The sequence below is a fragment of the Mustela lutreola genome, chromosome 11 (genome assembly GCF_030435805.1).
Source record: "Mustela lutreola isolate mMusLut2 chromosome 11, mMusLut2.pri, whole genome shotgun sequence".
In the NCBI taxonomy this organism is placed as follows: domain Eukaryota; kingdom Metazoa; phylum Chordata; class Mammalia; order Carnivora; family Mustelidae; genus Mustela; species Mustela lutreola.
The window spans coordinates 24,221,589-24,248,914 of NC_081300.1; the positions used below are offsets into that span (position 1 = coordinate 24,221,589).

At 52.8% G+C, this 27,326-nt stretch overlaps 1 protein-coding gene across 2 annotated transcripts in view; it reads left to right on the forward strand.

Moving 5' to 3' along the window:
* The window catches only part of MYO5B (myosin VB), a 345,627-nt gene that overhangs the window by 256,721 nt on the left and 61,580 nt on the right, over positions 1-27,326 (forward strand). For both annotated transcript variants that reach the window (XM_059138813.1, XM_059138812.1), the window contains exons 17-21: positions 3,654-3,740; positions 16,058-16,169; positions 20,212-20,423; positions 21,456-21,612; positions 23,616-23,855. In XM_059138813.1, the coding sequence (XP_058994796.1) occupies positions 3,654-3,740; positions 16,058-16,169; positions 20,212-20,423; positions 21,456-21,612; positions 23,616-23,855 (808 nt within the window). The remainder of the gene's footprint in view (positions 1-3,653; positions 3,741-16,057; positions 16,170-20,211; positions 20,424-21,455; positions 21,613-23,615; positions 23,856-27,326) is intronic.

Sequence of the window (27,326 nt, forward strand, 5' to 3'; positions counted from 1 at the left end):
GAAAGAAATCAAAGAGATGGTGTCGATTATTTGTGAGAGGCACAAAAATTTTGATGAGTAAAATATATAACATTATTTAAAATATTTTATTACAAATATATATATATGTATATGATTATTCCAGAAAGAAAGTTCTGTATGCCTCCCCTTGATCCCCTATAACTGTTTTCGCGACCTTCACATCCTTGACATTGTGGGCCAGGTAATATGATACTGTGAGGGTTGTCCTGTCCACTGTAGTGTGCTGGTAGCATCCCCATCACTGTGACAACCATAAGTGAGTGCTCTGTGATTGCCACATGTTTCTTGGAGGACGCAATTGCACCCCCTGTGGAGGACCACTGTCCCACACTACATGCTTTGATAGCATCCCTTGTAGAAAAGTCTTTTTCCCTCTGCTTCTTCCTTTATTCCAAAAACATCCATCATACCCACTGTTCACTGGACACTGGGTGAGGACACGTGGAATGACAGAAATGTCCCTCATCCTTAAGGTATTGCCGGTCACTAGTCATGGACAGCAGCATAGAAGGGACCGACCATGGGTACGTGGGAGTGCTGTAGGAGCAGAGAAGCCTGCTGGGGTCGGGGTGCTTAAGTGTCCGGGGAGGAGGTGGCCTGGGGGAGTGTGACCTGCCTGGGTTCGCTAGTTGGAGGAACTGGACGGATCCCTGAGCTCAGACGCGGACAACCCTGAGAGTCATGGGGTCTTCACATGTGACTGCAGCACGCCGCAGAGGGGTGCTGAAGAGTGATGGGAGCTGGCAGCCTGTGCGAAAATCAAGGAAGCGGCGTGGGACTGCCGAGGGGGCCGGGTTCTCGGCTCCGGGCTCTGCTGAGTCTGCACAGTGACTGGAGGAGAAAGTGCACTCCTGTGTTTCAGCGGTCCCTGTAGATCTTTGGTGACTTTTCAAAGAATTAAGTGTTACTGGTCCTCACTGTGGTCCTCCAAAATCTATTAGCGAGGAGGAGCTGGTTTTCCACTCCGATTCGCCTGGTAACACGCACGGGGAGGCTGATAAGACACGCTGGTGACAGCTTTCTTTACCGTTGAAGGGATAAGATTAAAATACAGGAGGCTGGCTGGCTTTACACATCCCCCAGGGGCTGTGAACAGGGAAGAGGGTGGCAAGAGCTTCTCGGCGGAGCGCCTGCTTACTTCTTCCTAATAGTATTCTTCTTTGCGACCACTTAGTTCTTACGACCAACCAGTGAATTCTGGTTGGGCAGATACTCTCAGCCTCTGTTGAATGAATGAGGAAAGGGAGCTCCAGAGAGAGGATGTGTTGCCCACAGTGGTGTAGGCTGTTAGCGGCCATACAGTTTTCTGCTTTGCCCTTGCTCTCTTCCCCCATCCCGCGCGGAAGAGAATGCGGCCAACTCAGGAGGAAAGCACGCGTGTAGCAGGGGAATGGGGAGGGCTGCGGGTGGGACCGCAGCCCACGAAGGACGAGGGGTCACAGAGCCTTGCCAAGCACGCTGCCCGTCCTCGGCACACACAGCAGATTGACTCAGACCTGGAGAGCACAGGTGCAGAGAGCCTCGGGGGAGAGGTCAGCAGCCCACGGAAAACCCTCCCCAAAGCGTGAGCACATCCACCGTGCGTTCCGAACTCGGGGCCCAGCTGGCCGCCTTCAAGACGAGAGCAGCCGAGCCTGCATCCCGAAGGCTGTCTCGGGTCATTCCGGGTCAAAAGCATCCTTTATGCCCTGTGTTCTCAAACTCCTCAGTACCACTGCACATGCGTTACAGTTTTTCTGGGACCCCAGAGCAGTGCTGCGTCCCCGTGACACCTCAGAATTAGTGCAGAGGGGACCATGGAGGCTCCCCATGCATGCTCCTTTGATTTTCTTTCATCCTGGAAGACCTTCTGCTGAGGAGCTTTCTGCCTACCTGATAACATGAAATGAACTTCCCTAAAGTAACTGGTTGCTCAGGACTGTGCAGACTTGAGTGCTCAGTTGTCCCTTACTCGAGAGCTGTGGGCGCCTTGGGACCAGAGTAATCAGGAGGACTTCCTGGAGGAGTTGGGTATCCAAAGTAGCAGGACTTGGGCAGGTTTGGGGGTAGCAAAAGGCCGAGGGGGCACAGGCCTGGAGGAGGCTGTGGGTGTCTCTCGGGACACTGAGCCCCCCGGACTGACCTGGAACGCAGAAGAGTCCCGACTCAAGGTCAGCTTGTGGTCTCCAGTCACCTGGAAGGTGCCCACTGGCCTAGTGCATCTGCCTCAAGGGACTGCTGGGTCCTTGGCATAGGAGGGCAGCTGGCACTAGGAGCCGATCAGCTCCTGCAGAGAGGCGGGAGGGCAGGATAAGTCTCCCGTGGAGAGCTGTGATTTGAGCGTGGCAGGTTCCAACCCTGACCCATCCTGCGGAATCCTGAGGGGCCGGCTGCTGGGAAGACTCCTAGGGTTGTTAGCAAGGCAGCAGGCATGGGTGCCCCCTGGTGTCCTGGAAATAAAGCTGCTCATCTCTCTCCATGGGGTCCACAGGCTGCCTGAGGTGTGTGCTGCAGCCAGCGAGTGGGATCCCAGAATCCCGGGATCTGAGCCTCCACCTCGCCTGCCACCCACTTCCCAAAGAGGAAGGAGCACAAGACGCATAGCCCTGGGCTGGAACGGAGCTCAGGAGCAGCCAGAAAGAAAGGGAACACTTACTTTCCACCCTTTCTCCGAGTGGGGCAGTGGTCTTAGCAAAGTACGGATATTAACTCTAGTTCAACTGAGTTCTTTCCCCAAGAAGCCCCCCACCCCGATTGCCGTGGCCACCCCGGCTGCTCTCCCCCGGCTTCTCACCACCCTGGTACCGTGATTCGCACCTATGGGTTTGTGAGCTTCTGTACACTTCTCTCCCAGGGTGGGGGGACTCAGTCTAGACCATATCTGACTGCTGACTGTATGGTGCGCTACCTGATGTACATGTTGGCGGACATCCTGGGTTTTCAGGGCTAAGCAGTTGAGGGGACAGGAGGTGCTAAAGATGTGGCTCGTGTCCCTGAAGACCGGATGATCAGTCTTGGAGTCTTAACGGGCAGCTGTTGTGACAGCAGCTGACCCTGCACATGTGCTGATGTCCTTGCTGCTGGGCTAGCTGCTTTCCCGGGCCATTAGGTTTCATCTTGGCACTAACCCTAAAAAAGGGGTTCTACTATTACCCTATTTTATAGATGAGGGTGCTAAGGCCTGAGGAGGTGGCGTTGCCTTCCCCAGGTGACCCACGCAGCCGGTGAGTGACCATGTCCTGGTTCAAACCCAGACCATGTCTGACTCCTGAGCCACATGCTGCTGGTGGCGGCCAGCAGCATGGTGGCGAGTATATGTGATTTGGCCTTTGAGCACAGATACCCCCATCAGTGCAGATAATAAGGGAATACCCTGGGGAGGAGGCTTGGGGCTTGGAAGCTAGTCAGAATTCAGTCACGCCACAAAGACGATGACGTATCCCAGCTGAAAACACAAATGCGCACAGGACCGGGGTGCTGATACGGCTCGCGCGCCTGCCAGTCATTGCCTTTTAGTCAGTGCTTGGCCCCCGACCTTGTGCTCGAGGTGCATGATGGTCTGTATCTCTGCGCAGGAAGAAGTCGTCTGTCCCTCTCCAGTTCCATTTCTTTGCCAGCACAGCCACTCACAGCTTGTCTTACTGTGTTTGCAGCTTTGACCCAAAGAGAGCAGTACAGCAGCTCCGGGCGTGCGGGGTGCTGGAGACCATCCGAATCAGCGCGGCCGGCTACCCGTCCAGGTAACGCCCTCCTGGGGCAACCCGAGCCTGGCTCCCCAGGGAACCTGTTTACACGCTGTCAGCCAGAGACCCATCCTGCGTGAGGGCCCACGCAGGATGCTGACAGAGGGGAGAACGTCCTTTTGGCCTGAGAAGCCTGGAAGTCCACGGCGGCATCCTCTGGGGAAGCTTTTCCCATTTCAGATTGGCACCGGTCTGGGCGAGGAGCCAGCGAGAGCTGCCAAGGGGATTTCTCCTTTACTCGCACCTTGTGCCCTTTCCTTTTTTTTTTTTTTTTTTTTTAATACACGTATTCCCTGTCAGAACCGTTTTGAAGTGCACCGTTTGGTGGTAAGTATGTTCGTATTTGTGCACCCATCTCCAGAACTCTTTTCATCTTGCAAGACTGAAACTCTGTGCGCATTAAACACTAAATCCCTGATTCCTTCCCCCTCCAGCGGCTGGCAGCCATCATTCTCCTTGGCCTCTGTTTTTGACGATCTGCAGCCCTCGTCTGTGTGGAATCCTGCAGTGGTGGGGACCAGCTTCTTTCACCTAGTCTGGTGTCTTTAAGGCTCCCCCATGTAGCATGGCTCAGAATTTCCTTCCTTTCTGAGGTTGAATACTATCCCATTGTACATGTAGACAGCTTTTTGTTTATCTGTCCGTTTGTTAATGGACCCCTAGACCTTTTAAAATAGAATCAAATCCATGATGGAACGTATAGTCTTTTTTTTTTTTTTTAAGATTTTATTTATTCATTTGACAGAGATCACAAGTAGGCAGAGAGAGAGAGGTGGAAGCAGGCTCCCCACTGAGCAGAGAGCCCGATGTGGAGCTTGATCCCAGGACCCTGGGATCATGACCTGAGCTGAAAGCAGAGGCTTTAACCCACTGAGCCACCCAGGTGCCCCGGAATGTATAGTCTTGAATTTAAAAACCACTATCTCAAGATCTAACTTGCACTGCGGATGAGTCCTCAAGCTACCTAGAGCCTGTTGAAGCCATGTCAGTCCTGGATCCTTTCTAGAGACTTGCCTGCAGTAGGAGGGAGGTGTGGATGGTGACCTGCGAGCTCTCGTGAGGTCGTACCACGTACGAGCATCTCACAGTCTAGGCGTCTTCTGCCGTGAGTTGGAGCTGAGCTGAGCAGAGCCAGTGTAGCAACCCCTGTCCTTGGAAGCCCTGTGTGTGCCAGGAGGTGGAGGGAGCCAGAAGTGGGGAGGCAGACGAGTGGGCCAGGCCTCCCTCCAGCCTCCCTGCCATCTCCAGCAGGAGCTTGGCCACTGCAGTGGAGGAATGCCTTCCTAGCAGCAGGTAGTGACTGCGAAACAACGAAACAACGTAACCGTTAACAGCTCCCAAATGCTAGACCTGGGAAGGGACTCAGTGATGGAATTAGGAGTTTGCATTTGACCCGAAGGGTACAAGATCTACCACTGATCTGGAACCTCCAGGCAGCTTTCCGACACCCAGCAGGTTGGAGCATCCTTCCCAACAGTGCGCTCTGGCCCCAGAGGAAGACTCTTCAGTTTGCTTTGAACCATGTCTCTCCCAGCTTAGAAGAAAGACAGGGAGTGTCCTGGGCTCCATCTCCTTTTCCCACCCTCGGGTCTGACCACAGATCGCCGACGGCTCCATGAAGGAGGTGAGCCCTGCTTGCCCTTGCCGGGCGAGGGCTCTGCCTGCCTTCTCTTTGTCTGCCCTGCGGGGCCCAGCACCAGTGTTTTGACTGAGGGGATGGGTTCAGGCCATGGGCGCAGCAGGTCTGTCTGGAGTTCGAGGCACTGTGGTCTAGCCAATCGGATCAACCCTCCATGGCTGCTCCAGACACAGCGCTCAGATCAGATGTGGTTCATACAACTTACAAGTGTGGCAAGGGCCTTAGGGAGCTGCCTGGCCGCTGCTTTATAAAGCGTGCTCCCCAGGCAGCCAGGCTCTACTCCTGCTCTGGCTCACCTATCTGTTGGCCTCCCCACAAAAGGGTCTTTAGTCTACCATCTTCAGTCCGCTGGTGCTCAGAACCGCTTTGCAGCCGTCAGTGGGTCAGGAAATGACCGTAACGGGTCATGAGTGGCATCTTGTTTATGTAGTGAAATGACCCAGCATGGAACCTTGAAGACGGCAGTTTGCGGTGGGAAAAGGCATCGGGGCGCGACCTCCCTTCAGCTTTATATATAGACATGGGTGCGTCAGGGTGTGAAACACGCCTTTGCTGATGAGGCCCACAGAAGGAAGTGAACTGCTCAAGGTCACTGCGGTGGAGTGAGGCCTTAGAACCCCCCTTCCTCTGCCCAGCTGTGTGCTTGTTGCCGAGCACCCGACTGCTCGCATTGGTGAAAGGTGCCATCCACACAGGGATCAGGGGGGTGAAGAGCAAGGGTAGGCTTTTCTGCCTGCTCCCAGACCTGAGGCTTGGAGTAAGACTGCACCCTGCCAGCTCTGGTCGGTACATGGAGGCGCAGACTGCCCAATGGTGCGAGGCCTGGGCCAGAACCGGAGGAGCCTGTGGTTGAACCCTTGGCCTTTGGAGTCTGACATGGCTTGTGCAGAGAGCTTCAGTCTCCTTGGCTGGGTGACCTCAAACGAGTCCATCTCCAAGCCTGGGTTCCCTTATCACTGAGTACTTCCATCACAGGTGGTCATAGTGAAGTAAGGCTTCTAAAGTCCCCCACTCCATGCTAGGCACTTAACCATTCGATAATGTGTTTATCACTCACTTAGATACAAGCAAGAAACTGCATCCTTATGGATACAGTTATGGGGTTAAACAGGCCTTTACCATAAATGTTTAGCTTTATTTTTGTGAAAACCTGTTGTGTCTGGTCACCTCAAAAGTGCTTTCCAGAGTTCTCCAAGGAATTGAAAAGGTTGGTCTAAGAATTACTAAGATGTCCCATGTCCAGCTGTTTAGGGTCCTTGTGCAAGAACCTCGGGGATCATGGGTCCTCACAGCCATAACTGTGCTGCGCAGCACAGAGACTCCGGGTGAGCGGAGGAGCCCAGGTGCTCCTCTCTGTCTCTCACTCTAACTGATGCTGCTGGGGGGCGTGGCAGGCAGGAGGCCTGAACATTGGGACCATGCCACGGCAGGGGAGAGGAAAGGAGGGAAGCATGGGAAAATGAGCTATTCTAGGGCAGCTGAGACCCTGGGACTCCATCCCGGGATGTAAGGAGCCCCTGTTTATTGAGAACTTTGAACACAATGAGTTGTTTGAAAGACAAGTGCTTTGCAGAGGGTGTGAACCTCTTGTCTTGGAGACCATCAAGCAAAAGCCAGGAGCCAGGGTCTGATGCAATGAGCTCTAGACTGTGCTTCTGGGAAGGGTCCCTGGGCCTCTCTGTCATCTCGGACTCACCCACCCGACTTGCTCGCAGCCTCGCTGTGAAATCAGTGACCGCACGTCCTACCCACATTCTTGCCAGTTTGTTGCTGTGGTACAGAATCCTCTGTCGGAGGAAGAGGAAGGGGAACAGGATTTCACTCCCATGGTGTTCCCTGAGCTGCTATAGAATGAGAAAGTATTCTTGCCTCCATGTCTCCTCTCCTGTTAACCCGGCCACCTGCTCCACTCCTTCCCCGTGGAGCTTCTGGCTCTGTGCCGATGGCCGGGAGGGAATCCAGGATCTAAGTCATGACCTCAGCCTATCAGGAGTTCACAGTCCAGGCCAAGGGATAAAAACCTAAAACAGAGCAGCATAGAATTAGGCCAAGTCTGGAAGGAAATGTGGCTTCCTGGAGGAGGTGAGGTTTGAGATGGACCTCGAAGTGGGGGAGGAGGCTTTGGGTGGACGGGGAGACAGTGGGCGGATTCCACCAGCCCGGAAGCAGCTCCACGTGCAGGCGCAGAAGGGACGATCTGGGAAGAGACCCAGCGATCTGGGAAGAGACCTTCTCTGCCCGTCCGTCGTCATTCGTTCTTCCTGTTCCGTCTCCTAGTTTTAGCGGGCCAGACTGGCTTGTGTCCTCATTCAGACCTCCTCTGCCTTGGCTGCCGAGAGAGCACACTGCCTCCAGGTCCTTAGACCTACATGGGAAATGGCCTTTCCTGCCGTGCATTCCACCTGACTCCGTCACCGCCGGCAACGCTGACGCGTCCGCAGACTCAATGTCCTGTGGGGCAGCCGATGAGTGTCCTTCTGCCGCCCTGATCGATTCACCCCTCTTTCTAGCACCTAATCACAAGGGCATCTAGACCTTTTGTTTTCATAATTGCAAGTATTGTGGCGAGTGTAGGGAGGGAAGGAAAAAAAAACCTGGTATTTTCCGATCCACAGAAAATGTTACCTAATGCTATGATTTACACATTTGGGCTTGGGTCCAGAGTGCTGCCTTACCTCTGGTGTCTTAGCAGATTTTGCCGAGGCCTCAGAGGGAGGATTCCCTCCCCAAATGGCCATTTGAAGTGTTCTCTTTTGGAAAGAGGCGGCACAGTTTTATGGCACTTTTGTTGGTGTTGTGGTAGAGCTGAATCCTCCATATTGTTTCATTTTGATGCGAATCCCCTCTCCGAGAGCCACACACCTAGGGTGGCCTTTCTTTGAAAACTGAGCAGTGGGGAGAGGGCTGGGAGCAAAGCTACCTCGCCCATGATCTTGTGACACATTGCCCGTCTGCACCTGCCAGTCCCGGTAACCATTTGGAGGGAGCTCACCGCTTGAACCTCTCCCTTACTGCTTTGTCCCGGAGGCTGGGGTGTCTGCTGTATCTGGGGATAAACCAGACAAGGTGGTACAGCTACTCTGTACCCATCAAGGTGTTAGCTTTTAAAGCTAACAAAAGCGTAGCCTCAGAATGTAGAGCCGAGCACCCATTTTGTTAGCCTGACTTTGGGAGACCTGTGGGAGCCCTTATGGGCCTGAGCAGGCTGGGGGCTCATCTCAGAAAGAATTCGCCTCCATGGTGCTAGGACTCCAGACAGCAACGTGATTTCACTTGATTTAGCTTGTTAAGTAACACGATTTTGCAGAGCTATTGCCCAACGAAACTTGAGTGGCTTCTTTGAGGAGGAGGGACTACCACTCAGAACATTTTTCTACATTTCTTCAACTTAAGTGGCCAAAGGGCACATGCCAACTCTTTCCAGGGAAGAAGATGGCAAAGAGGAAGAATGCATGGCCCGGGATCCTAGGGACTCACGATGAAATGTCTGGAGGCCGCTTCCCCGGGAACCCATGCAGAGGCCAGCCCTTTGCAGCCGAGATTTCAGGCCAAGTTTCTGCATCCAGTCTCTGATGCCCTAGGCGCAGGACACTTAGCCCCATTCTGAAGCGAACACGTGCCCAGTGCCCCCCAAGCACGGCCAGCCCGGGAGGACGCACACAGATTGGCCGGCTAGTGGCAGCTCTCTGGAGACCCCTCGTCCCACTGTCAGGCTCTATGCTTGTCTATTTTTATCTGCCTAAGAATTGTGGCTCTCTGTGAGTCTGATTGAAAATGAAAATGTATCATTCCATTTGAAATGCGCTGCAGTGGCTAAGAAATATGGCCGTTAGCACACACAGAAAGCACCGTGCTGAATGCGGTGTCTGGGAAGAGCCACTGGGCCACCGTGACTGTCACCATCACCCGGCTCCCAGCTGCACCCCTGCCCTGTGTTCACTGTGCCTGTGCCATGCTCGGTCTCCTGTGGGGGGTGGGGGACAGGGGGGTGTGTTCAACGCAGCTTTGTGTCCCAGAGGATTTGTGAAGCAAACTCCATTTAACCACAACACACATGTTGTAGGAGGACGACTTGAGTATGCAAGGTTTATATGTAAAAACTAGATGCCTAAATCTTCCGTGCTCTCCTCTTTACCTCAGAAAAACTCAACAGCGCGGTCGGAAAAAACTTATCACTTGCCAGCCTCCATCCCTCGGCCGCCACGTAGACAAAACACAGGACCGTAGAAGGAGGGTGGAGTCTGGAGAAGTTGCTCGGTCCACCTGCCCATTTAGTCAGGACTAATGACCCATCGTCACTTGCCTTGTTAAAAACCCCACCAAGCCAGTAATGCAGAGCTTACTTTGGAGCAAAATCGTTCTTGCCGTGCGATCTCACAGCCCTTCATTGTGGCTCTTGTGCCCAAGGGCAGTGCGCTCTCCCTTGGGCTGGAGTCTGCCCCGGGGTCCTTGGCGGGGCTGCTCGTCACAGCCACCAGGCAGCTGACTTGCACACGCGCCCTGCCTTGCAACTCTCCGTTGGAGGAGACTGTGGGCTGAGGGTCAGCTGCAGCCCCGTGGCTGTCTCTGGGCAGTGCCAACACGGAGGATTTCTGCTCCTCACTTGGTAACTCGGTTCCAGTTCCGAGCCAGTGGGGAAGAATTAGGTTTCCCTCCCTCGGTAGCAAAGCTTAGTGACCTTCAGACCGGGGCCACCTCTGACTCTGAGGCTGTGTTTCCCAGGACGTACGTGGGGACAGCAGGGAAGGCAAGTAGAGGCTAATCAGCAGTGATGTGAATGGTGGGCACACACCCTGCCGCGTTTGCGCTGGGAACACCTCCGCAGGATTGGGGATGAGTCCAGGTTTCATGCACTGCCTTACAAAGGCCCTCCCCAAATCTCATTTGCTCATCACACTGACTTTTAAAAAATGAGATATAATTTATGTACGATAAAAATATTCTTTTAAAGTAGGCAATCCTAGAGTGGTTTTCATTGTGTTCCCAGCATCGTGCAACCATGACTACCAATTGCATAGTGTTTTATCACCCAGGAGAGAAACCCTGTTCCTGTTAGTGGTCACGGCCTCTTTCCCTCTTCTCCCAGCCCTGGCAACCACGGACTTTCTCTTTCTATAAATTTGTCTACTCTGGACATTTCAAACCAGTGGAAGCCTATGATAAGTGGCTTTTTGTGTTATCCCAGTTTTAACACGTACCAGAACTTTATTTTTTTATGTTGCCTAATACCATCCTGTTGCGAGGATACATTGGGTTTTATCCATCAATCGATGGACATTTGGGTTATTTCTGCTTTGGGGCAGGTATGAATCATGCTGTTCTGAAGATCCATGTGTGTATTTTTGTGTAAACATGTATTTTTCTTTCTCTTGATGATGTATCTGGGAGTGGGAATGCTGGCTGGCATGGTGACTCTGTTTACCCTTTTGAGGACCTGCCAGACAGTTACTCCCGTGGTTGCACCATTTTGTTTCCACCAGCAATGGATGTGGTTTCCTGTTTCTATACATTCTTGCCAACATTTGTTATTGTCTGTCTGTTTCATTAGAGCCCTTCTAGAGGGTGTCAAGTGGTATCCCATTTTGATTTTGGTTGTATTTCCTGGATGATTAATGATGTTGTGCATCTTTTTGTGGGCTTGTTGGTATTTGTATATCCTCTTTGAAGAAATGTATTCAGTTTTTTTTTTTTTTTTTTTGGGTCCATTTTTTTAACCAGGTTATTTGTCCCTTTGATGCTATAGGAGTTTTTTATATTTTCGAGATACTAGTTGCTTATCGGATAGATTGCAAACATGCTCACCGTTTTCATCCTCGTGATAATCTGACCTGCCATCCTGAAGGGTTCTTCCTGGGGACTCTTAGAGTTTGTTTTTCCAGCCAATCCTGCATGAGGGAATCTATTCAAGAGAAGGGAAGTACACAGTGCGATCACTTTGTTCTCCATCTGTTCACAGCCATCCACTGAGGACCGCTCAGGGAGGCATGTTCTCTAGAATGTTCCTACATGCAGATGGTTACGTCCATTATGGGGCTCTAGATAGCAACTTAGTCGACTGGAACATCACCCTACTGTGTTTGCTCCACACTCACAGCAGCTGTGCTCACCACATGCTGTCTCGAGCCTGAGGAGCTTATTGTAAGGAAGCACCTTTCCGACCTTGCCTCTCTGCCTCTGATCTCCCCATTCTTACCAGGAGCGATCCTAGGCCCTGGGCTTTTACCCCACACCCAGCTGTGACTACTCTGCCAGATGGGCACATCTCCCTAGCTGGCCGGGGTCATGCAGGCCTTGTTTCCACAGGAAACATGGCACTGAAGTCCAGGACATTCGGCCAAGCCCCTTGCCTGGGAGTCCAAATCCAGGGAGAGTGGCGCTGAGTGCATTCTGTCCCTGGGGCCGCTGGGACTCCATGTAGCCCAGGGCTGAGGCCACAGCTGGGGCCTGTAACAGACTAAGAATGGGACCTCTTCTCCCACTGTTAATGTGATACAGAATGGAGGAGCAGCCAGGCCTAGGACTGGCTTAAAAGACCTGTTCAGGCCAGTAAGAATCACACAGCCATAGTGTAAGTGGGAGAGGACCTGTCCAGGGCCTCCTGAGGAGAATGGAAAGCACGAACAGAAGCAGCGGACTTCGACTATGGAGGAGGATGGCAGGCATGGTTGGTTGGTCTCAAGATGGTGGTTTTCGGACTAGAACTATGTTCTATAGGAAACATTCTGCAGATATTTGCAAACAGGTTTGCATATCCCAAGGAATGGTGTGGTAAGGAATGGTCTGAAGAGGCTCTTTGTCCATTGGAGCACAAAAGGATCGTCCTCCCCCAAAGCCAATAGTGTCCTTTTTGAGAAACACTAGTAGAATGAAAAGGTCTAACATTGGGATTCCAACCTCTTTATTGGTCAGGAAAACACCCATTCTTTTTTTTTTTTTTTTTTTTTATAATTTTTTTATTTTTTATAAACATATATTTTTATCCCCAGGGGTACAGGTCTGTGAATCACCAGGGAGACAAACCATAAGTGACTCTTAATCTCACAAAACAAACACCCATTCTTTTAAAATGTAAGTAACTATGTAGGAAGAAACCGTGTTAGGTCCTGAGAAGTTTAAAAATATATCCTAGCCCGGCCAGAGGAGGCTAGAGTCAAGCAGAGAAGCTAACACATGTACTAAAGCTAGTTTTTAGAGAAGGCATAAAGCTCTGTATCCCACAGGGAAACGGGAATCATTAAAATGCTCCGGGAGGGAGAGATTTGTGATCGTGGATTTTTTCAGGGGGAATCCTGGACACGTTGTGGTCCTATAGAGGGGTCTTCCCCAATTTTTACGTGGCCACAAAAAATCTCCATCCAGATATCCCTACCAAATCAGGAAGTTCTGTGAAGAAATTCAGTTTTTTTAAAAAACAATCACAAACTCTGATTAGCTTCACTTGGGAGGTTTTTCTTCACAAGTGATGGGGCCTTTCCTGCAAGGCCTTTCTCTCTCATTGCACAGAGGCCCACAGAAAAGAGAATCCCCATTTGATTCTGGGCCCTCAGCTGAAGGACACTCCATGCCGGCCGTGTGCTCCTTGGGTGGCTCCAGAGGGAGAGCCCGCCCCGGTCCCCGCAGTGGATGGCGGCTTGGCTTCTGTGGCTGCCTTCCTGCCTCAGTACTACCCAGGAGGAGTGAAGCCTTTGTAAGCAAAGGGGCGGGGATCAGGCAGGAAGGGAGGGTCACTAGGATGGGGGTGGGGGAGGAGCTTTCTAAGCACTCCACATGCATGAACTCCTCAGCCCCCGCCATGCAGGAGGTTGGGGGTGGTCTCTCCATTTCGGAGAGCTCCACATGGGACAAGTCCAAGGCTTGCCTGAGGTCACAGGGCCGGGCCGTGTCGGAGGAGGCCTCCGTGCTTCTGTACCCCAAGCTTGTTCTGGACCCGCCTGGATGTGTGCCGTCGCATCTCCCTACTGTCTTGTTTCCTTGAGCCCGTAACCTCCCTGAGTTCTGGAACTGTCAGCAGTAAGAAGTCTTCAAATTAGAACCATTTAAGGTTTTTAGCCCAGCTAAATGCTGCTCTGATTATTTCCCCCGGAGAAATTGCAAACTCGTTGGGAGAAATAAGACAAGTACACAAATAACTATTGCAGGGAGGGGAGGTGCCCTCGGAAAGTCACCCAGAAAGTGCTGAGCGGCCTTCAGGGGAGAGCCCACGCCTCCCTGTGCGGGTGGGAACAGTGGCTTGGTGGAGCCACTGGTGGACGGCTGGGCGTGAGGACCGAGAAGGCTTGGACCCTGCAAAGCCCTTTATCAGTGTCCGGCATTCTGTTTGCATCTTACCCGATGTGGAAGTATCAGTGGAGAGAATGGCCTGTGTTTAAGGCTCGGGGGTTGGGGCAGAAAGAGCTCTGGAGAAACCCGGTAGCCTTCCCGTGCCTTAAAAACAGAACACACATCTGATATGTGGCTTATCACCTCTCGCTCTGCTCCCAAGTCTCCAAAATTAAGACGGTCCAACCTCAGGAGTTTTCTTGACATTTATCGCACATGACTGGAATAATGGAAGCAGCCTTCAGCTGGGCAGATAACCTTCAACGTTTCCATTTCCTAAAGCCGCCTGTTAGAGATGGTCGGGAATTCAGTGGGTTTGGTTCATAGTCTCCCCACAACTGGAGGGGCAGGAAGCCACAGGAGCACAGTGGGTACAGGGACTCTTTCCCAGGCCATGGAACAGAGGCCTTGGGGGCTCCCAGCGCTTCTCTACTCTCCTCCCGAAGGTGCCTGAGCACATCACGGGGAGCCTGGGAGCGGGACCATGTAATGCCCAGTCAGCTCTGAGCAGAATAGAGGCTGCCATTACCTGTGTGACAGGATTAATTAAAAGGTAAGAAGCATAGAAACGAAGGATATGAGTGGTCCCCAGGGTCTGAGGGGAGAATGGGGAGTGACTGATAATGGGGCTTGGGAGCTTGGTGGGGGATTATGAGAATATTCTGGAATGCAGTACTCGGTATGGTTGCATGACTTTAGAGATATAGAAAGTCTGTTTTCCAGATTAAAAGTCAATTTTATGGTATGTGAGTTATCTCGGTAAAGCTGGTTAGAAAAGAAAGCATAACTTCTAAACAACCATCTTACACTGTGGAAAAAAGTGGGAACGCTTTTTGTCACTTGCTCTTATGCTCCCCGCTCTGACACCCATCGCTAGGTTAGAAATTTCCACCAAACCAAGGGAAGTGGTCACCGAGGTGGCAGAGAGGCAGGAGCCCAGTGTGGGCAGGGCACTGAGAACAGCCTGGGAGGGAAGGGGGACCCAAGGCCCACACTGGCGGGTGGCTGTGGAGCGCAAGGAGAGGCAGTCTGGAAGAACCAGCCTCCCGGGCACGTGGTGTGCCCCCCCACCAGGACTACCTAATATTCCCCAGTGCTTAGTTTTTTGGATGAAATTTCTAGAGGACCCCCCCCCCCCATAAAGGCAAATGTGCTCCGGGAGAAGGGGTTCAATCCATTTACTCCCAGTTAGTACTTTAAAATGAGAGACCGTCACTCTGCGAGGCCCCAGGTGATGGTAAGTGGTAGATGCACAACCTTGAAGCAGCATCCCACGGGTTTTTAAGTGGGCGACGAGGACCGCATGTGTGCCTGGGGACAGGCTGTGTGCCATACCTCCTGGTGCTTCCGAAGGGGTGAGCGGGGGCTGATGGGGCACCTCTGCTGAGGACGCAGAACGGGGTGAGGGGAGGGCTGGAGGGCCGGCTTCCCCGTCACAGGGGTCTGGATTGGGAGCTGAGGCTCCATAGAGCAGCATAGTGCGGGAATAGAATGTGCGCTGACCTGAGGCGGTTGTGAGCCTCCCCCGACCCCAGGTCAGGAGCCAGGAGAGAGAGCGTGAACATCTGTATGAAGGGAAAGGGGCTGGACCCCTTTCTAGAACTAGAAATAGTTCACTCATTGAAAAGCTTGCATTGGTTTAAGTAGAGTTCTCCTCAGAGGCCAAGGGACAGACCTAAGGCCTTCTGGAAGATTCCCTTCCAGAACCTACCAGAGCACACTTACTGAAAGGTAGTGGGACTAGAAGAGCTCTTCAATTTTTATTTATTTCTTGATGTGAGTTGCTGAACATTTCCTTAACGGCAGGTTCATATTTCTCTAATGAATGGGGACTCCTAAGGGAAATAACTTTGGGGAGAAAAAGGGTTCCTTCTAAAGTATGCCAGACTGTGTGAACAGCGTTGTTGCTTAGGGTTAGAATATCGCTTTTTATCAGCTAATGTTTACTTTTCTGCACTTTTTGAAGTTTTCAATGAGAAATATTAATGTCGTAAGACAAAACCAACATTTAAAAACCAGGCTGCCTTCCTGGCAAGTTTCCTCCTCCAGGAGGGTAGTGGAGCGCCCCTGCGTCTGCGTGGGCAGAAGCCCTCTAAGTTGTTCTGCCTCCAGTCAGTCCTTCCAGAGCGATCTGCAGAAGCCTCCCTTTCTTCCACTTGTGATTGTGTAATTCAGCCACACACTGAAATTCTCAGAGGGACTGGAGGAAGACAAGGCCCTGGAATGTTTTTTGCTCTGAGAACAGCTTTGTGCCAGGAGTTGTGACCCCATGGGGCGGGCACGGTCTGTGACGGCCGGAGACCCTTGTGTGGCTGAGAGGCAGGACACGTGCCTGATACACCTGCTTTCCCTCCAGGTGGGCTTACCATGACTTCTTCAACCGGTATCGAGTGCTGGTCAAGAAGAGAGAGCTCGGCAACACAGACAAAAAGGCCATCTGCAGGTCTGTCCTGGAGAACCTCATCAAGGTGAGCTAGGCTTGCCCCTGGAGGCTTACCCGGAATGCCCAGAGAACTGGGAAGTGGGGGCTTAACAGCGTGCTCTGGTCTTCATCCTTCCTCTTAAAAATGTTTGAGATGTTCGTCTGTTTCCCAACATCAGCAACTGTAAAAGAGAAGTTCCTTCATGTGTATAGAGTACTTCCTACCTTTTTTCACATCTCTGCACATGTAGAAAATAAAAAATGTTTGTACAACCCCTTGGGGTTTGCTGCTGGCCCAGGACTCTGGCTTCTCCAGAGCCCGAGGCTCTGTAGATCTGCCCGCTGTGCCCCTGCCCACACCACGCAGCTGCCCAGGGGCTCCAGTCTGTAGCCCAGGCACAGCTTTCCTCAGCGGTTGGGAAAACAGGTGCACTTCTCCTATCTTCTCACTGCCTAACTGGCCTCAGACCTTCCCCCCGACGCTTGTTGTAAATAAGGCAAAGGCTGCAGTTACAACAACCCGAACTCAAACCTGAGTCTTGATTCTGGAGCTCCTTTGTGGACTCCTGGCGGGACAGATCTGAAATACCAGCTCCACTGTATTCCAGGGTTGCCACAGGGCATGGCCCGGGTGGTCTCAGTAAAGGGTACGACAAACTCCTTCCCTTTGAGAAGGTCGTGTAACGGAGAGAACTACATCCAAAAAATGGCGAATTCCCAGTACAGCTCACCCACAGACAATGTGGGCATTAGGGGTACCGCTACCCCCATCCCACTGCAGTAGAAAATCCGCGTATACCTTAGGGCTTCCGGAGGCTGAACTACCGGTAGCCTACGGCTCACCTGAAGCCTGGGGCATGGTGCCCTGATTGGAGACACGTAGATCCTTTATTGCCAAGGACAATCCTTGTGTTAATGCCCCCAGTCCCTAGCTGGAAGCACCGAGCCCAACACAGAAGGAACGTTTGTAGAATGGAAGAACTAAGTGAATTCCCTGATGAAAAATTACATGAACGTGTGCTGTCTCCTTCCCTCTTCTGTTGCTCTGCCTAGGTTCTTCCCTCCTTCCCAGCAGGGCTCTTAGTATGCCTTCTGGTCTGTGAAGCCGGTTCTGACCTCCCAGGTGGAGTCAGTGACCCCTACCTTTATGGGCCAACAGCGCTCACTCTGTGCTATCCCTGCATCTGTCCCCTTGTCTTGCAATCAAGAGTTTGTCGTTCCCCTGGACTGGGAACCCTGAAATGGCAGGGATCCTCTTGTCTGTGTGTTCCTGGTGCCATTACTGGCTCTCACAGGGGCTCTGCGTTCATGCTGGTGGCTCTGTGGGTGACACGCTAGGTGGGCCCGTCATGACTGTCGCCTGACAGTAGTGGCTCGTGGTTATGAAGCACCCAGGAGTCACTTTCCTGACTGCTTCACGTACCTGCCTCAGCTAATCCTCACGGTGTCTCACGAGGAAGATACAGGCATCATTTCCCCCATTTTACAGATCAGGGAACTAAGGAGTAAAATGCTGGTAAAGATTGCTCAAGGTGTTACACGTACACAGACTGCACACACCCCCCCGCAAACTACTCTGGGTCGCCGTGCCCCTTGAGCCAGTCTAAGAGATGAATGTCACCGCATGTAATTACCCTTTCTGGAGAAGGACCCAGGATCAGTGCTTCAGGACTTCTCCACAGACCTTATATTTCATCTGTTTCCCCCACCCCTTTTCAGGGCCATGTCTTCTAGTCACCAGTGCTGCTATGGTGAAGCCACACGGCAGCCTAGAAGGGCCCCTGCCAGCCCCAAGCAAGTGCCAGTGCCTTTTAGAACACAGTTGTTAGGAAAGAAGCTGGTGGTGTGGGGGCCGGGCAGCAGGTGCCTACAGCCTCGTCCGTGGGAGGGGACCCAGGGGCTGCTTTGTGGGGTGGTTCATGAGGGCTGGTCTCCTCCTGCAGGGGCTGTGCGAACAGCCTTCATCCTCAGCGTGAGTTGGTTCTTTAATCCCACTGGTGATGTATCGCATCCTTAAATGTGCTCTGACTTGGAGTGGTGGCTGGGAGGCCCCCAGAGGAAGAGCACAACGCGTGCACCTGCCCTCCGGGACCATTGTAGACCTCGCTGGAGGGAATCTGATCGTGGGGACCTGAAGCTTGATCGTGACGGGGGAGCAGAGTCTTACTAGCAAGGACTTCCAGGGAACCCCGGGAGCACAGGGAACTCTGTCCGTGAGTGTGTGAAGACCAGACTGGGTCACAAAAGGGGCCTAGCGCCATGAGAGACCGCTGCCCAGGACTCCTGGGGCTCGGTATTTCCGGCGAGACCTTGAACAAGTCACTTCACCACTGCAGAAGCTGGTTTTGCCATCTGTGAAATAAAAAGGGTGGCTTGGGACGGTTGCTGAGATTCCTTTCTCCTCCTTCAGTCTGGGATTGTGGGAGAAGCTTCTCGGGAAGCCCTGATGGCCTGGTACATGAGTAGTGGAGTCTGCACGTTCTCGGGGTTAGAGCAAGCAGATCCAGGGTAGGGCGGGTGCTCAGGACATAGGCACTGAGCGCGCGTGGCAATTGGGCTAATGGTGACCGGTGTCATGGTGGAATTTTCAGAAGGATCCTTATTTGTGAAAACAGTGGTTTCACGACCAGATCACACCCTTCCTGGTGGCTTTTCCAGACTAGGAAATAAACGTGTGTACTCTGGTTCCCAGGGTGCACCAGGCTCTCCCGGCCTTGGCACAGTGGAAGCCTGAGCGGCCAGGCTTTGTTCTGACTGTGAGGGTGGAGCTGCCCACCCGTTGCTCCCCAAGCCTGCTCCACAGAGAAGCGGCCCTGTCAGCAGGGCAGTGAGGAGGGCAGGACCTTGGCTGCCTGGAGGCTTCCCACCCTGATCCAGCCCTGTTCCTCACAGCATCTGCTGGGGCCCTTTAGGTGCACGGCCCTGAGCAGAGGCAGGGATGGGAGCCAGGTCCACACCTCGCCCCTCCCAGCTTCACCTGCGGCCTGGCTGTGAAGTTGACCATCAGAGACCGCTTAGGCAGCCCCATCGTCCTGGTGCAAGGAGCCCATACAGAGTAGTGATTCAGCATTAGTGCAGAGCCATTGGTCAACCTGAAGCATGTTCCTGTGTGTGTGTTTTCTTTAGACCTCAGCTCCTTCTTGCTTATGGTCTTCATGCCAGTGAATAAAAGTAGGAAGTTTATTTACAAAGGGAACAAAGTTACAGTGGGTTAACTCTCAAGGTTCCTGTCCCAGGCTTGTGCATGAGCACACTGCTGGGTCATCATTCCTTATCCATGGGGTTGAGCACGAGGAAGGGTAATTAATTTGAACCTAAATAAATATAATTAAGACAGTAATTATATGTCAAAAATATCTCAAAATAGTCTGAAATCAAAAATTTGGAAGGTTATTTGCAATCTGGAATTATGTATACAACAGGGTGGTTGTTTGAGGGTAATCTTTTTTAAATGACCCGAGCAGGTTATTTCCATGCTCAGAGCACCACCAGGGGCTCTGCATCTCAGTTGTGTGCTGTGGCCTGCAAGGCCTCTGGCGATTAGCTTCTCCTGCCAGCCTCCCTCATTTCCCCCACGTTTAACCACCCCGGCTGTCCTGTTCCTCAAACACACCTCGCTTTCGGCTGCCACAGGACATTTGCATCTGCTTTGCTCATCTTCTGAAACTTTCTTCTTCTACATTTTCCTGAGGCTGCCTCCTTGAGTTTATTCAGGTTTTTGTTCAGATATCATTTCCAGAGAAATGCCTTCCTGGATTATCCTTTTTAAACATCCCCATCCCACCTATAAAGTCCCCAGTTTTATTGTCTTCGTAATCTTCACTACTCCCTGAAAACTTACTCAGCCTTTGCTGTCTTCTGCTCTTACCATGATGTCAGTTGCTTAAGTGCAGGATTCTTGCTCCCTGCTGCGCCCTGGACACCTTAGCACCCTGAGTCTAACAGAAGGGACTTAGCCTGCTCAGTGGATGCTAAGAGTGAGCGCGCATCCAAGAGCAGGGGTACACGAGCTCTGGCAGGGAATTCTGCCCCGAAGAACCCGGGTGGTAGGGTGTGTTGCCTCACTGGTGCTCCCCTCCCTCGTAAAGGATCCCGACAAGTTCCAGTTTGGCCGCACCAAGATCTTCTTCCGGGCAGGCCAGGTGGCCTACCTAGAGAAGCTTCGCGCGGACAAGTTCCGGGCAGCCACCATCATGATCCAGAAGACGGTCCGCGGCTGGCTACAGAAGGTGAAATACCGCAGGTTGAAGGCGGCTACCTTAACTCTGCAGAGGTTCTGCCGAGGACACCTGGCCCGCAGGTGAGCTGAGCAAGGGCACATCTGGAGAGCAGAGTGGGGGAGGGAGGGTGGGGAGGCTTAGCTGGTTGGCCTCTCTCCGCCTAGTTAGAGTGATTCTGTCTGCACCCTGGCTTTCTCCCAGGAGCTGGGCACCTGTGTCCCGTGCCCTTCTCACCTGAGGGAGTAAGTCTAGTTCCAAGACTCTTGGTTCCCCAGTCTGTCCCCATCCTGCCAGCACTCACCTAGGACTGGCTGCACTTGCCACAAAGCCACCATTTCCCCTTTGCCTAAATCCCAAGGTAATCGTTTAGGAAAAGAGACAAATTCTGCCTTTCAGGGCTTCCACTCTCCATCATGATTTGTAGCACCGGTTTCCACACACCTTGCCAATTTAGTAATGAGAGCTGGAAAGATCTCTGGAGGTCCTGTTCAAGAGTCGTTCAGTGGAGCCGGTGCTGAGGGTGTGACTTGTCTGAACACCTACAACTACCCAGGGGCAGAGCCTGGATGCCAGTCCAGCGGCCCGGCCTAGTCCAAGCCCGGTACCCCAGCCCAGTGACCTGGCCAGCACCCCAGCCTAGTGCCCCAGCCCTGTGCCCCGGCCCAGCCCGAGCCCAATGCCCTGACCCAGCGCCCCGGCCCAGCACCAACTCCCTTTAGCAAGCAGGGTGCAGCTGGGGAGCTCCTTCCTCCTCGGGATCTCTGCTAGATGATTTTGGAGGGCTTTTCTAGCTTTCAACTCATGGCTCGTGGGGACATGGGGGACAGAGAGAAGCCTAAACACAAAGTGTCATCAGGGGCTGCCCAGGTTGGAGTGAGGGGCTCGTGGCAGGTGAGGGAGCAGATGGGGATCATGGAGCTGGTCACACTCCGACTCCTGAGACCACATGGAGGAGGCTCGTTCTGCTGTCGAGAGCCTGAGCTTCAGGGGCCGTGGTGTCGTTGCATCCTGTCAGAGTGTTTCCAGCTGGTGGGGCTGAATGGGGAGAGGCTTGAGTTCAAAGGGCCACGAGGCCTGCCTCAGTGGGGCCCGCCCGTCCTCTCCCTCCCCAGGCTAGCGGAGCAGCTGCGGAGGACCCGAGCGGCCATCGTGTTCCAGAAGCAGTACCGCATGCGGAGGACCCGCCTGGCCTACCAGAGGGCACGCAGGGCCGCTGTCATCATCCAGGCCTTCACCCGCGGCATGCTGGTGCGGAGAAGCTACCGGCAGGTGAGTAGCCGCCCGGGGGACTTGCAGGCGGTCGGCTGAGGACCAGCGCCGCAGGCACCTGGGGGGCTCGGAGGCCAAGTGTCCTGACCCCCGGGTCCTGGGATCTTCCTCCGGGAGTCTGCTGCTCCTTCTGCCCATCTCCCCACTCATGCTCCTGCTGGCTTACTCTGAAAAATACGTAAATAAGATCTTTTTAAAAAAGAGAACTAAAGCAGCAGCAAATAGATTGTCACCACTACGAACATTTGTAGGCTGCTCCTAACTTTCTTCTAAGTGATTTCACACCTTTGCTTCCAGCCATGAGGTGTGTTGTATTAGGGTTTTCCAGAGACATGGAACCCATAGGAGACGTGCGAGTGTGTGTGCGTGTGTGTATGTGTGTACATATGTGGAGATTCTCAGGAAATTCCCCACAGTTATGGAGGCTGGGAAGTCCCACAGTCGGCCGTCCACCAGCTGGAGGTCCAGGAAAGCCAGTGATGTCATACAGTCCAAGTCTGAAGACCTAAGACCCAGGGAGGTGGATGGTGTGAATCTCCGTCCGAGGGCAGGAAAAAATGAGATGAGATGTCCTAATTCAAGCAGCGAGGCAGGAGAAAAGGAACGAATTCCTCCTTCCTCTGCCCTTTGTTCTCCTCAGGCCCTGAGAGATGATGCCTTGCCACCTTGGAGAGGGGAGTGCACTGACTCAAACGCTCCTCTCCTCTACACACACCCCCACAGACACACCCAGAGGAGTGTTTAATCTGGGCACCCTGAGACCAGTCAAGTCCAGGTGTGACCATAACCATCATGGGTAGGATGGGTGCACATCATTGTGCCCCTTGAACAGCTGAGCTGCTTGGGGAAGCTCTCACCTGCCCAGGGCACTCACTCAGTCAGCCAGTGGCAGAGCCTGGTGACCTGTGTTGGATTCATTCAGACATGAGAGCAGGGGTCTTTAGTGGGCATCATCAGGTTTAACCCCCTCATTTGATGAGTTAGGAGCCTAAGCTTGGTGAGGTGAGGTCACGGGAGGGGGTCCCTGGCCTCCGTGCCAGGCCATTATTCCAGTGAAGCTGAAGGACTCAGGGCATATCCATCCTGCCGTCTCACCCCCATACAGCTGACGCTCAAAGCTGAGAGGGACGATGGATTCGAAGGAAATGTCAAAAATACGCTTTGCTCCTAAAAGGAACATTTCTCTCTTCTGTGATCAGAGGAGGCTTGATTTTCTAAATAAAACTCAAACACTAAAGGGAACATGAAAAACCAAACGTGGTCAGACAGCAGGGTAGGGCACACCCTCGTCAGTGGGGCCCATTCTGTGAGCTTTCCTGGGAGATGGGTGACTTCTGTGTGATGTCATCAGGGAAGGGGCAGGCGACACGTGGGGGGCACAAGGTTTGAACCCTGGCGCTCCCCTAGAGCCGGCATACTAGGCATGTCTGCTCATTTATTCATTTATGCCACGAACATTTATTTTGCGGGGTAAAATAAAATAAAATGCTGTGTTGACATAGCGATGTGGACACAGCAATGATGCTTTTGCTTTCCGAGCGATCTTTAACCTCATAGGAACAAGATTGCCAAGCCAAGTTTGTTAACTCTAAGTCTGTGGCTCATTAATGGGCTCTGACTAGAGAATCCCATTCGTCTCTCTGGCTCAGTGTTACCAGGCGGGGGATCAGAATCTGCTGAATGGGGAGTTATCACGGTTCATCTCAGCCCCTCCAGCTTGGGGGTTTTTAACCCTGTGGTTCCCTGACCAGTAAAACAGAAAACAAACTAAAAACAAGAGTTCAACAGCTGATTCTCTGCAGGTATGTGGACTGCTACAGAACTTCATTAAAACTGGTTTTTACCACAAATGGCCCCCAAAGCCTTCTGTCTTAGGGAGGCGTATTTTCTATTTATCTCCTAAAACCTAGGCCGGCCTTGGCTCTCCCTTCCTCTGGGCCGTGTAGGAGCCTCCGCTCTTCCTGCCGTGTAAACCCAGCAGGTGTTTGCTTGTCCCCCACCAGGTCCTCATGGAGCATAAGGCCACTGTCCTCCAGAAGCACGTGCGGGGCTGGATGGCACGCAGGCGCTTTCGGCGACTGCGGGGCGCGGCCATCGTCATCCAGTGTGCCTTCCGGATGCTCAAGGCCAAGCAGGAGCTGAAGGCCCTCAAGATCGAGGCCCGCTCCGCAGAGCACCTGAAACGCCTCAACGTGGGCATGGAGAACAAGGTGGTCCAGCTGCAGCGGAAAATCGATGATCAGGTCAGCAGCCGGAGCTCCTTACCTGGGGTGGGGGACACCCTGGGGGGCATGTTTGAGAGAACTCCCCAGGGAACTGCGTGCACCAGGGACCTGAGGAAGCACAGATGTCCTGAGGGTGTCACCGCAGTCAGCAAGAACGGCCACTGACTATGGCAGACAGAGTAATGCCCACCCCCGCCAAGATGTTTGCATTGTGATCCCCGAGGCCTGTGACTGTGCGACCTCACATGCAAGTGGAACCTAGCAGAGGTGATGGAGTGAAGGGTCTTGTGATGGGGAGATGAGCCCCGATTATTTGCGCGGACCCCATATATTCACAAGGATGCTTGTGGGAGGGAGGCGAGAGGGTCAGATTTGGAAGAGAGGTGGTGGCAGAGGTTGGCGTGAGGCAGGGCCGTGAGCCAAGGATGCTGGCATCTCTGGGAGCTAGAACAGGCAGGACCAGGGTTTCCTGCTGGAGCCTCGTGGAGGAACACAGCCCTGCTCTGACCCGTTGAGACTTCTGACCTCCAGAACTGTAAGGTCAGAAGGTTTGTAGTGTTTCCATAGATTTATATTGCTGACTTAATGGTAATTTGTGGCAGCAGCGAGAGCAAGTGGCTACACTCGCCCAGAGTCATGGTTTCCTGCCCCGGTGGAGGCAGCCTGGGGTGGTAATGTGAGTGGACGTTTGGGGAGGGCTCGTTGAGCACCAGGCACCGTCCTAGTGCTTCGTCTCTCTTAGCCTGTTTAATCCTCACAGCAGCCCCAGAAGGGAAATAGTGTCATCCTCCTCTCTTTACAGGTGAGGGTCACTTGGGCAACAGTGGCAAGGCTGCGATCCGAACCCCATCGGTCCAGCTCTAAAGCCCACACTCTGCTCTTCTGCCTCTGTTGTGCTGCGTGGTGGGAAGAAGACTTGCTTTGGAATCAGAAAGATTCTAATTCAAATTCAGCTCTGCTGTTGCTTTAAAGTGAAGTGACTTGATTTCCCGCTCTGAGCCTCAGTTTTCTTATCCACAAAATGGGGCTGCTAGGGCTATAAGACAAGCAAGTGATTGAACGTGCACCAAGGGTCTGGTTGCCCTGGGGAGCTCAGGAAGTGCTTACCACTCTTCTGTTCCTGCTTCTTCCTTTTCCTACCCTGGCCACCTTCTCCACCAGTCACACAAGTGACAGCTCACTGGTCAGGTCCCTGTGAGTGTGGAGTATGTGCAGGGAATTCAAACCAAGCACAGGACGCTGGGTACCCACGACCAGGTTGGAAAGATGAGGCAGGCCTCTGTGCACACAGGCGTGTACGCCCACTCTTTGGTGGCTCCAGTGGCCAGTCTTCCTTCATCCTCCTTTTAGGAACTTTATCTGGTGCTTGACCACTGCTGGTGCTCTGTTAGGCACGACAAGCAGAAGATGAGTCCGACGCACATTGATGCTGTGTTACAAGGGGACAGTCCTCTGCCAGTGTAGCCAACAGCACTTCACCCCCAATGACATCCTGCGTACCCCCACATGCCATGCCCTGTGACAGGCATTTTATGTTCACTCTCCTTTGGTCCCCAGTGGCTTTGTGAGGTCACTTCACAGATGAGGAAATGGTGGATCTGGGATATCAAGTACTGGGCTGAGGTCACAGAATTAGAAAATTCTAGAGTCAGCATTCCAGCTGCCTTCTCTCTGATCCCACAGCCAGAAAGAGGATGACTAGGTTGGGTTTTTTGTTTGTTTGTTTTTTTACCCCCAACATCATTAAACTGTGAGCGCTTCCCTGGGCCTTGTCCTTGCCAGGATGGGTTCCCAGCCTTGAAAGCAGGCTCACGGCCACTTTGCTCATGCAGGGTGGCAAGATAACCAGAGGAGGAGGCTTCTGCAGTGCCCTCGAGGGCTTCAGGTGCTTCCTGAGAAAGGAAAGGAGAGGGAGAGAGCACAAAGAATGCGGGAGCAGGCTGCGTAGCATGGAGATGGAATTCGAGTTAGAGGCAGCAGGCATGGCCCCAGAGGTCCCGCCATTGTATCGCGTCTGTTCTCGGTGAGACAGTTGGGAAGCTTCACGTAACCCCAGTAGGGACAAGAACATAAATAAGCCATTTTATACCTAAACCACATGCCCCAGACAGCAGCCCAGAAGCAGTGCCCAGAGCATAGTAAAATGTTCTTGCATCTCTGCTTTTGTGAAAGACTGGACTTCCCAGGAAGAAGTGCTGTCCTGGGTGTTGGTGTTCACTGTGTGAGTTCCACAGGGTGTCTTGTTGGCTGGGATCCTTAGTGGGGAAGCTCAGTGTGGGGCTGGGAGACACTGGGAACCTGGCCCCCTGCTCATCCCACGATGACAACGCCCAGGGGACAGGAGCCGGAAGAATTGGCCATTTGAAAAACGCCAAGTCCAGGGAGGACCTAGGTATATTATTATTGTGGTTTTTGTGGCCATTGACAAAGGACCATGGAAGATATTTGTAGAGTCAAAACTTCCCAGTTTAGTTGGAGGGACTCAGTGCAATGTAGTCGGAGGGACTCCCCGCCAGGAGCCCCACACGCTGCCTGGCCGCTGCAGCCCTTGGTTTCCAGCCGTTGGGCCCTGTGTTGGCTTTGCTGACTTCTGAAGTTAACTTGAGAGGTTAAAAATAAATCTGATATTTTACAACCCACGTGCTAGAACATCAAAAAGAAGCAGATTTAAAAGGCCTATTTTTAAAAAGAGATTTTGCCTTAAGCTTCCTGCTTGGCAAACATCTGTGAGTGGTGGCAGGTGCTCTCTACCCCGGGCGGGGTGCCCTCTGTGCAGAGGGTGAGCAGAAGAGGCAGGAGGGTGGGATTAGAGCTTGCTTCCTGGTACCCCTCCCCGCATTGCCCGGATATATGCAACAGGCACCATCCGCATATGTTCATTTCTTTTATCCTCACCGTGGCCTGTTGAGATGATAATTCTCCCACTTTAAACTGAGGCACAGAGGTAGGCAGTCCACCCAAGCCCACACGCTGGGCAGTAGCATGGCTGGGATTGAAACCTGGCGGTCTGGTTCCAGAGAACATACTGGCCCCTCCAACCAAATGCAGGCTACCTGCACATCTGGAAACTCTCTGGACATGGGAGAATTCCTCAATCCAAGGAAGGCTTGGTTTTGTTTTGGGTTCCTTCGCATATAGATGGCGTCGTCCTTGGCCCGATTGGCCTTTTACGGAGGGCTGTGTGATCCTCTGTCGTGCGAGGAGGCGCCAGCATGATCACCGGCATGGTCCTGGCCCCAGGTCCTCAGAGATGCTTGGTGGGGCTAGCCATTTGGAATTGAATGTTCTTCTGTTCTGTTGTGCCTTGGAGACAACTCTGTTCACTGCTTTCCTGACACGCAAGGTTCTTAAGCCAGAAGGAGAGGTGAGGCAGAAGCATCCCAAAGTACTTGTCAGAACAGCATGGGGTAGTGGACAAAGTCCCAGCTGGATGGAAGCCTGAGTTCTGTCTCCATTATATTTGCAACAAGACCGGACAGCTTGGGATTA